Source organism: Xiphophorus hellerii, unplaced genomic scaffold (genome assembly GCF_003331165.1).
Source record: "Xiphophorus hellerii strain 12219 unplaced genomic scaffold, Xiphophorus_hellerii-4.1 PGA_scaffold_81__1_contigs__length_211163, whole genome shotgun sequence".
Classification (NCBI taxonomy): Eukaryota; Metazoa; Chordata; class Actinopteri; order Cyprinodontiformes; family Poeciliidae; genus Xiphophorus; species Xiphophorus hellerii.
Window position 1 is genome coordinate 196898 of NW_022587656.1, and position 11288 is coordinate 208185.

The following is an 11288-nucleotide window of genomic DNA, read 5'->3' on the forward strand; positions in this document are numbered from 1 at the left end:
ATTTAGATAAATTCAAACCACCAACACTTCACCTACACTACCATTTAAAACTCATTACATTTCTCCTCGTTTGTAAAATGTATGGACAAACAAAAATGGTTTTCCAATGAGGTTGGGCAATGTGCAACATTTTCCCTGCTGATATTCATCAGTTCAACAAAAGATGATGGGTGAAATATTTGCACAGCAGATGTTTGGAATTTTTTTGTGGACGGAACAATGTAAACATGAATGTAATGACGTGCCAATTTAGAAAACTAAAGTCCAAATATGGAGGAATTAGTTGCCAAAAAAATACCAAGTCACCTATTTGGGATTAATTTGGCTTTAAATGGGATAAAATAGGTAAACCACAGAGTGCAACCAAATCAGTTTGCCACTTGTGCAATTTCAGCGAGGACTAAAACACAACAAACTTGCATTAACGTTACGTGTTCAGCATCAGGCTGATTACGCTATGCAACATCAGGTGCTGCAGACCACCAACAAGCTCTGGGAAAGCTTTTCACCAGTAGAAGTATGACTAAACACTAGAAGGACAGCCTGAGATGGACACAGTGCAGCCTGGCTGTAAATAACTCTAACGTACAAAAAACATTTCTCACTTTTGTCACAAATGGAGCCCCGGTTGAGGATGAGCATTCCTGATGTAGGTTAGGAATGTCATCCCCGGGACCCGACACTGATGGTGTCGATTCTTCTCGCCTTCTTTTTCATCCCATTTGTTGGATTTTGCATAATGGTCTTTTCTGACTTGTATTTTTCTCTGCATGATTGGAGTTTATATCATCATTACTGTCAATGCCCATCTTCTTTAGCTATTCAAGCAGTGAACGTTTTTTGAAATATTTTGTCTTGATTTGTCTCAAGATGGCGCCGGCACAGCTGGCTGCTTGCAGACGCAGCTCCCGTCGTGTGTGTTAATCTGTGTATATTTGCTGTAACCGATTAAGGATCCGTGCTTAAAGAACCCATGAATCGTCGGTTGGGCTTTCCGCGGTGGCTGGATGTGGTTCTGTCGCTGTTCTCTGCGCTCTTCTGCTGCTTTTTCTGCTCTTTGTTGTGGAGAGCCTCGCTGAATGGAGTGGCGGCATTGTTTGCTCGCGTGAATGGCTGATTGCGCTGTGTGGGCCTCTGCTGCTGCCCGGGGGCAGGCCTGTGGCCCCAGAGGGGTTGCGGAGGGGACGACTGGGGCTGCAGGTTTGGCCGTTAAACGGAGGGAGAAGAGGAGACGGCACAAACCAGCGGTACCCAGAAGGAGTACATGGAGTGCAGTATCTTCTGCTTCACGGAAACCTGGCTGCACTCGCTTATTCCGGACTGCAGCGTGGAGGTCCCTGGATTTCCTTTCCAAGAGTCGGAAGAAGAGGGGCGGCGGGATTGCACTTTATGTGAGTGAGAGGTGGTGTAATCCCGGTCATGATAACGTGAAGGAACAGATTTGTAGCCCGGACATTGAACTTCTGGCTGTGGGAATGCGGCCGTACTATTTGCCGAGGGAGTTAACGTCCGCCATTTTGATCGCTGTTTACATTCCCCCATCAGCTGATGCAGCGGTGGCCTGTGACGTCATCAGCTCTACCGCAGCTAAACTCCAGACTCAACACCCGGACGTTGTTATTGTGTCTTGTCTCTTGCCTTGTCTTGTCTCTATGCTGTAACTGCGAAGTAATTTCCCTGCTGGGATGAATAAAGTACTTCTGGACTCCATTTACATAGGCCGGGTCAAGAAGAGAGCTGGATCCATAGCCATGGATTCCAGCCACCCGGGCCACAGACTGTTTGTGCCGCTGCCATCAGGCAAGCGGTACAGGAATATATGGACTACAACAAATAGACTGAGAAACAGTTTCTTCCCCACAGCCGTCAGAGCCATTACTCCCTGCCGCCCCCCCCTCCCACACATATCATAACCTCGCAGTCACACATACATATCCCCCATCCCCACACAGCCATATTGTTCTGCACTTTGCACTGTCACATCATCTGCATTTTGCCATAATTGGACCTGCTGCTACTTCTTTGGTGTGGTTGAGTGCCTTTAGTTAATTTTAGTTGTATATATTGTTATTATTATTATTGTGTGTTTGTTTATTTTTATTGTATATATGTGAATTTTTGCACGGGAGCTGCAACAGAAATTTCGTTGAATCCTGTTCAATGACAATAAATGCTATCTATCTATCTATCTATCTATCTATCTATCTATCTATCTATCTATCTATCTATCTATCTATCTATCTATCTATCTATCTATCTATTATTTTCTAAACCCAAGTGTGCTGTTATTTGACCTTCATATGCTGGGCTGTAACCAGAGAGAGTGTCAACATCCACAGAGTCAAAAACTTTTAGATCAATCTGTGTAGACAGAAATTTGTATTAGAATTCGCAGTCAAGCTTGGAACCTAATGCAAGATCCACTGGCAACACAACGAGGTTAGTGCACTCACACACAAAATCAGTTTGTCTTTTTTTTCACATAGAATGATGTCAGGGTAAATGGTTATTTGCATCAACCATATTTTAAAATTACTACGTACTTTCATTCAATAAATGCATTCAATCCCACTATACTGCTGTGAGATTAATTTTAAAATCTCACAGCAGAATCTCTCTACATGTGAAGTGAAGAAAACAATTATTTAATAAAAAATTAAATTACCATTGGTTTAATTTAACTCAATCTTATAATGTCAGGCTGTAGTATGGTAGCCAGAACAAAAGGTTTTGTCTTATCATTAATGTTTGTTTATGATACAAATTAATGACCATAAATAATGGACGTAGTGTTCCTCTTCCATGCTTGAATCTAAGTGACAGAGTATCCATATCTGAGTATGCCATCGTCCCACTATTGCATGTTGGTGTCAATGCATACGACTCATCCCTCACCGAAAACATACCTGAAATCTTGCTTTGGTTCTTTCATGCATTGCTGAGGAATCTTCAAGTCTTGAATAGAAGCCACATTCTGAGTTGCCTAAACATTTGGTCTAACAAAGCTCCACCTGTTTCCACAAAGCTCCTTCTTGGATCTGCAGTCTGCAGCGAAGCTTCTGCTGTTACTCAAAGTGTAATAAACATAACCAAATGCTAAGTGCATAGAAATTAAAATACATTTCAGATGCATTTCATTTCTGTGTCAAAAAGATCAAACACAGAATCATCAAGATTACTAAAAGCTAAGGCATCAAATATTTTACTCTCTATATAATAAATGTATCCAATATTTATATTTGCCTTCCTAAATGAGTGACAAAAAATACTTTAGTTTTTTACCACAGGCTGATCTTTTGGTATTTGTATGTTGCATTCAAAGATCATTGGGTAATTGCTTGGCCCTGAGTTCAACTATCCAGGAGGGCACTTTGGAAACTTCTGTTAACATCACCAAGTGTAATTGTAGTGGGTTTTTCAAAGAACATTGCTGTACTGTGGCAGGAAGTGCACTTTGATTGTATATGCCGTCATAGCCAATCAGAGGCATTTGACTGTGGATCTCCACACCTCCCCCTGTTATTTAAGAATCAAGGGTCTCAATGAAGGCAGTGTCAGCATGTTTCTGTTATGGGCTTCACTGTTTCTTCTTCACCAAGGGGCGTAAGTAACATTTCATCAGTTAAGTAACTGAATGATATGAAATTTCTTATGTTCATTAAATATTTTTATGTTTTTCCTTATTGTTTTTCTGTATTTTTTAATGACACAGATTGTTTGGTCCCAGTGGTCACGGTTCAACTTGGTGAACCTGTGACTTTGTCTTGTGCTTTTTCGGAGAGACTTCAGGGCACATGGCTTCACTGGTACAAACAGAGTGCAGGAGGTACTCTAAAATTCATTGTGATGCAACAGAAAAGCATAGACCCAAAATACGATCCAAGTGCACCTGCTTCAAGAATGAAAGCAACAATTGATGACAAACTCGGCAATCTAACGATTATGGAGACAGTTCTACAAGATGAAGGAATGTATCACTGTGCTCGAATGGACTGGACTGAATCTATTTGGAGTGGAACTTACTTGTCAATAAAAGGTAATCATGTGATCTAATCATTTAAATGTTTTGTAATAAACACAAGTTTTATATATCCCAAAACCTCATAGCCACACTGGGCACAAAGTGAAATAGTGCCAAAAGTTTACTACTTTATTGACATGACCAATTCAATTTGTGAGTTTCAGTCATAAATGATTAATGAGTCTTATACATTTTTCTTTTTAGTAACAAACTCCGCCTTGCGTGCAAAAATGAAATTATTTCAAGATATGTCAACCTATCCACACAGTGATTATCTAAAAATTATATATTTCAGAATATCCTAAATGCACAAAAATTATACACAAAAAATTTAATTAATGGCTAGGTCTAATATGTCATATTTAAAATATACAGCAGCAACACAAATGTATTTGTTGTAGACAAAAATGAGCTTTACAGGACAGATTTAAGTTCCTTTTAACCGTCCGGATTCAATAAAAACTGTGTGAATGAGTGAGAAGGAAGTAACATTTTCTAAAAATATCACAAGGTCATATTCTGCTGTTTGCAGTAAAACCATGTGACTAAAACTTTGAAAAGGAAAAGTACAGAAAATGTGCGAGTAAGGGAGTTGTAAAGTTCCTAAAAGTTGAAACAAAAATCTTGTAGAACAAACTAAAAAAAAAGTACAAGGAAAATGAAGAAAATTATACTGGTTGTAGACAAAGTTAACTTCATTATTCTTAAATATTTGTCCATGATGCCTTAGAAAAGTTTATGCTTAGCTCTTGAATAATGATGAACTATATTTATGTTCTATCCGATAGTTATACTAATTCGACAAATTTATGAAAAGCGATTTTAGAAAAAGGTTACTTTTTTCTTTGTATTTGTTCTCTTTATTTATTCTTTTTTAGAATTAAATCTATGTTCTTTAATTTCTTCATAGGAAAATCTCAAAGGACAATAAGCTACACTGTTCTTCAGAACCCAGTTTCTGATCCTGCCCGTCCAGCAGACTCAGAGACTCTTCAGTGTTCAGTCGTCTCTCAGTCTGAGGACAAAGCCTGTTCAGGAGAACTCAGTGTGTTCTGGTTTAGAACCGGATCAGAACAGTCGCATCCAGAAATCATCTACACTAATGACAAAGGACTGCATATTTGTGAGAACACATTGACATCAAATGCTCAGAAAAAATGTAGTTACAGCTTTTCTAAGAACTTCAACTCCTCTGATACATTGTACTGTGCTGTGGCAACATGTGGAGAAATATTATTTGGAAAAGAAACTAAACCAACAGCAGGTATGATTTTTGTACATGAAGTTTGATGCTTTAAGCTGCGCAAACGTTACTTCTTTAAAGACAATGATATATTTCTTTCCCACTTGTTTTTCAGATCAATCACCAAGTTCTAAAGTTAATGTGCTGATGATCATAATAATCTGCTTGGCCATTTCCTTCACTATAAATATTTTTTTTATCTGTCACCAAACTCAAAGATCGCTATGTAGAAACTTTAAAGGTAAGCTTTATTTGCTGTATTACTATTTTTGCCACAACATAAATTGTAAAAAACAAAAACACATATAAATGAAATGCTTTGAAAGAAAAAACTGTAAGTGTACCTTTTTGTTGAATTTTATTTCAACAGCAAAACATAATGAGAATCAACCAGGATAATTTTGTAAGTGCATATTATTAAATTACTTATTTTTGTATAAAATTATTTACATTAGTGTGGACTATGACTAAAACTTTAATGTATTTTATTCTTTCCACTCAGACTAAAGATGGACAAGAAATGAACTACGCTGCCTTGCATTTCGATGAGGGAAAAACTTCAAGACGGAAAGATAAAAACACAATTGAAAACTGAAGAAAGTGTGTATTCACAGGTCAAATATGAAGTTGTAAATGCTCAGTATTTATATGAACAACAAAATGTAGATTCAAATCTATCTGCAGCAAGATTTGAGAAATAATAAATTGAGAGATATCACAATTTACTAATGCATCATCTTCTTTTAACATCTTAAAAACAAAGAAACTCAAACTGCCCTCATTGCAAAAGCACCACAGTTCTTTTTTCTGGGGTTTGGCAGCAGTTTTATGTAATAAATCTTTGCACTATAAATATCTGCACACTTCTAGAAAACTGTAAAACTTCCTTTAAATTAAAGCTACAGTCCTATTTGTTGCTATCGAATAAAAATGGAAAAATCATAAAGTGTAGTCTGTTTTTCAGTCTGTCCTTTTGCTACTGCAGTGCAACAGTTTTTGCTTGCTTCTTGTTTTATTCTCCTACTCGCACTAAGCGCTTTGAATTACCTTATTGCTGAAATTGTGCAATACAATTAAAATGATCTTGCCTGGCCTTCTGGATCCTTCCACCAACTAAAAATCTAGATTGCTTCTACAAACAGTTGTGTGTCACTCAGGAAGTTACACAGAAAATAGAATAATTTTGATTTCAGCATCTGGTCGTCCACTGTTTTTTTTTTTTTTTTTTTTCCACAACCTTCCTGGTAAACTCTTTTCCCTCTTCTGGATATAAAACTATGGTGTGATTGGTCAGAATTTTGTGGATAAACTTATTTGTGTGGAAAATAGCATCAACAGGATGGATAGTTTTGAGGAACAAGGCGCTACAGCAGGAACAGAGAAAATACCCCCTATAGTATAATCAATTTCTGAGAATATTGTGAGTTTACTAAATATATTAGTTGAAGTCATAAAGTGAGCCCCCATGCTTTAAATAGCAATTTCAAAGGTTTCAAGATGGTAAACTTTGTGTTTGAATTCAGCTTGTTTACAAAGTAAATGAGCCACTTCAGGGGAGGTGGGAAAACTCGCAGCTGATTGACACACCAGCTTCTGTTGGTTATTCACACACTTTTGTTATAATAAGCTGAAAATTTGAAAGCAGGGTCGGACCTAGCCACTGCCGCACTGGATGAGATTTTATTTGGCACCCCAAAATAAATCTCATCACACCAAATATCGCCTCTTCTCTTTTTAAAAGTCTTAAAGTATCTGAAACTTCTTGTACTTAAGTATGGAAATTACTGTAAAAATGGATGTACTCAAGTAATGTAATGAAAAGTACAAGTAAAAAGTAAAACAAAGCAAATGCAGTTTGAATGACATTTTTTATATTTTGGTAAACTTGTCAAATACACTTAAAATAATGTACACAACCAAGTGCAGGCAAAATTAAACCTGCTAATAGATATACCTGCAGGCATCATTTAGTTAAGAAAATTAGGTGCTTTACCTATAGCACAAGGTTAACTTAACCTGCTTTACAACTGAACCAGCTTCTTAGTATACCCTCCAGGACAGAAAATACAAAGTTTTTGTAAGCCTTAAGTTTTCCCTTCAAGTAAGGTCAGTGCTGAAAATGAGAAAAATAAATAGTACAGAAAATGCGGCCAACATGAAGAAAAAGAGCTGTTACGATTACTCTACTTCACAAATCAGTGAATCAGTCAATCCTACAGTCAGTAGGTGGTGCACACAACTGGTCATTATGCAAAAGAAAAAAAGAATTGGGAGGGAAATGCAGCTTATTGGCATCTGTAAACCTGGTTTTGAACTTGCATGCCTTTCCTATATTCGTTAAATTTAGTCTAAATTGCTATCGCTATGGCTTCTGTCCCCCCTTGAACAGAGGAGTCTAGGTAGCCTGCTACAGTCAACATTAGGCCTAAGCTAAATACACCACGTGTGGAACTGAAACAATGCCAAACAAAGTTCATTTATGGTCAAGATTTCACAATACAGTAGTGCCTAGTGACCAAGCTATTGTTACTGAAACAGGAGGATTATAACCATTTCATAAGACGTTACCTCGATGTGTTTCTTCAAGTTGGACGGGGAGTTTTTGTAAGATAGAATTTCCACATCTTCGGGCAGGAATAACATACACTGCATGCGGTACGACGAATCTTTAACACCCACGAAAGAGTGTATTATGTTTAAATAAGGCCATGGGCTCTCATCACCAGCTGGTGGTTCCCCTGGAGCCGTGTCCGACGTAGTTGCAGTCGTTGTGGTCTCCGCCTCCTCCTCCATGTGGCTGCTGCTGATTGCGAGACTTTCTTTGTGTTTAATGGGAGAAGCGAAACAGGTGTATCCTATTGGTGGTGATGAACAAGCCCAGGCAAGCAGGCTACCGACTTTGTTCGGTAGCCTACTTGCTATTTGCGTAGGTGGGGTCAAAACACTTGCTTTTCTCTCTCTCGCTTTTTTGTAACGAGTAACTAAACCACACATTGAAAATGTATCGGAGTAAAAGTACGCGATTAAGTTCGGAAATATAGTGAAGTAAAAGTGAAAGTCATCAAAAATTTTCCATACTCGAGGAAAGTATGAAGTACTCCAAAATATACTTAAGTAAAGTAGTGAAGTATTTTTACTTCGTTACTATACAACACTGCTTTTTACTATTTTGAATAGTAAAATATTGAACATACTCTGATTTCATCACCTGCAGGATATGGCCAGGCAGCAGGATCTATTGGTGCAGCCACTATTTCTGATGCATGGACGAGTTCTTGAGACAGGGAGTCAATAAGAGATGAAAAAAATAAAGTTCCTTTGACTTCTCCCAGTGTTTCCAGTGCTAACTAGAAATAAAACAATCACAGCCCAGAGGCAGGTCTTAGAGCTGTCAATCAAGCCTGTGTGCGTGGATTAATGGTTTTTCTGTTACAGGAAAACTATTAATCCTCCATCTCTGCCATTAGCATATTTAGCAGAGGTTGACACGCCTCCTGACTCTGATTGGCTGTTTTTGGTTGGAAGTGGTGAATTTCTTCCAATTACAATGGCAATGTTTTTTTTTCACAGAGTATCTGTTTCATTTTATGCTGTCATGACTGTGATAGTTGTGATAAATATGTGAAAAAACATATTTCTTATAAAAGTTACATACAGCAGGTTTAAATGTAGTAATAATTTGGTGTTCAGCTAAATAAGTGCAGAATCTTTCATTTTAGAAAATTACAAGTTGTTTTTTATCAATCAATCAAATTTTATTTGTATAGCACATTTCAGCAGCCAAGGCATTTCAAAGTGCTTTACATCATTACAAACACAGAAACACAAAGCAACATAGAATCAATAATCAAAACACAGCATTAAGTCAAGTTCCATCAATAAATTTGTAATTGATTACATTTCAAATACAATTCTAAACAGGTGGGTTTTTAGTTGAGATTTAAAAGAAGTCAGTGTTTCAGTTGTTTTACAGTTTTCTGGAAGTTTGTTCCAAATTTGTGGTGCATAGATGCTGAAAGCTGCTTCTCTTCGTTTGGTTCTGGTTCTGGGGATGCAGAGCAGACCAGAACCAGAAGACCTGAGAGGTCTGGAAGGTTGATACAATAAAAGTAGATCTTTAATGTATTGTGATGCTAAGCCGTTCAGTGATTTATAAACTAACAACAGTATTTTAAAGTCTATTCTTTGAGCTACAGGGAGCCAGTGGAGGGACTTTAAAACTGGTGTTATGTGCTCTATCTTCCTGGTTTTAGTGAGAATGCAAGCAGCAGCATTCTGGATCAGCTGCAGCTGTTTGATTGATTTGTTGGACAGACCTGTGAAGACGCTGTTGCAATAATCAATACGACTGAAGATGAACGCATGGATGAGTTTCTCTAGATCTGGCTGAGACATTAGTCCTTTAATCCTGGAAATGTTCTTCAGGTGATAGAAGGCCGACTTTGTAACTGTCTTTATGTGGCTCTGGAGGTTCAGGTCAGAGTCCATCACTACTCCCAGGTTTTGGGCCTGATCGCTGGTGTTTAGTTGTAATAGCTGAAGCTGTGCATTGACTCTAGATCTATAACTCTAGATCGTTTCTCTTTAGGTCCAAAAATAATAACTTCAGTTTTGTTTCTGTTCAGCTGGAGAAAGTTTTGGCACATCCACACATTTATCTGCTCTAAGCATCTGTTCAGTGATTGGATGGGCTCTGAGTCACCTGGTGACATCGTAATGTAGAGCTGTGTGTCATCTGCATAGTTATGGTAGCTAATATTATTTCCTCTTATAACCTGAGCTAGAACTTCTACTTTTAAATAGTAGAAGTTCAAATCTGTCCCACTCAGACATCTTTTGCCCGCAGAATTTGTGGAACATAGCAGCAGACATGTTTTCCAGACGTTAGACCATGACCATGATGTGCCATAATGTAATGATGTGCTGGAATTATGTTTTGCAATGTAATTACTGCGGATTAAAATTGGCATTGCTGAAGTATAAGTGTAACATATTTATTATTTTTACTATTATAACGCTCATTGATAAAGACAAAGCTCTGACCGGGTGGTGCTGGATCAAGGCTACCTGACATATGAGGATTCATCTTGTGCCTTTGCTAGATGAGTATAATGTCTTGTATAAAATCTGTGATATAGCGGTCTTAAAAGAAAAGGTGATGACTTGTCTATTTGCTTCAAATAAAATTGTTTTGCACACTGAAAATAAGCCTTGTTGTGGCAGCAAATTCCCGTGAGTGTATATTCTTTCTTAGCCAATCAGATGCATTTGACAGTCTGAACGACCACACCTCCCTCAGTTTCTTAAGCTTTATGTGTCCTTATGAAGACAGTAGCAACATGACTCTGCTATGGCTTGTACTGTTCCTTCTTCATCAAGGATGTAAGTAGATTTAAAAGCAGAAAAAAATAATTTAAAAAAACCTTTTATCTGCAAGCAGTTTTTTTCTTTTTTAAACTGATCTTTATCATTTAACGCTTTTATCTTTTCTTCTTTTTACTGCAGATACTTTAGTTCCTGTGGTCACAGTCCAGCTCGGGGAACCTGTGACTTTGAAATGCGTAATGACTGAGAAATTTGAAACTGTGACATGGGTTCACTGGTACAAGCAAAGTGCAGGAAATACTCTGATGTTAATTGCAATGATGCGTAAAAGTACAAGTACAACGCCCACCTACGGCCCGGGATTCTCAAAATCAAGATTCCACATAACATATATTGGCAACATCAGCAATCTGATCATTTCGTCAACAGTAGAACAAGATGAGGGAATGTACCATTGTGCATATATGGACTGGACTGAATCTACTTGGACTGGGATCTATTTGTCATTAAGAGGTAAATATGCTTGGTCTTTTTTCATACCCAGAACTGGCATTTGGTTATAAGATGTCTGAAATGTCTCTGGAAGGATTATTTTTAAAATTTTTCCTTTGTCCACATTTGTCAGATAATATAGTGGAACACATTCTTGATTGAAAGAGTGTTAAAATATTATTAGCAGAATATAATTTAAATATTTAC

At 37.6% G+C, this 11288-nt stretch overlaps 1 protein-coding gene across 1 annotated transcript; it reads left to right on the forward strand.

Moving 5' to 3' along the window:
- Window positions 1-3375: 3375 nt before the first annotated feature.
- Window positions 3376-6221, forward strand: LOC116716706 (uncharacterized). Its single transcript, XM_032557525.1, has 6 exons — window positions 3376-3603; window positions 3713-4036; window positions 4932-5285; window positions 5380-5505; window positions 5635-5667; window positions 5767-6221. Exons 1-5 carry the CDS (start codon window positions 3543-3545, stop codon window positions 5661-5663), a joined length of 894 nt encoding a protein of 297 aa, XP_032413416.1. The 5' UTR covers window positions 3376-3542; the 3' UTR covers window positions 5664-5667; window positions 5767-6221.
- Window positions 6222-11288: the final 5067 nt, after the last annotated feature.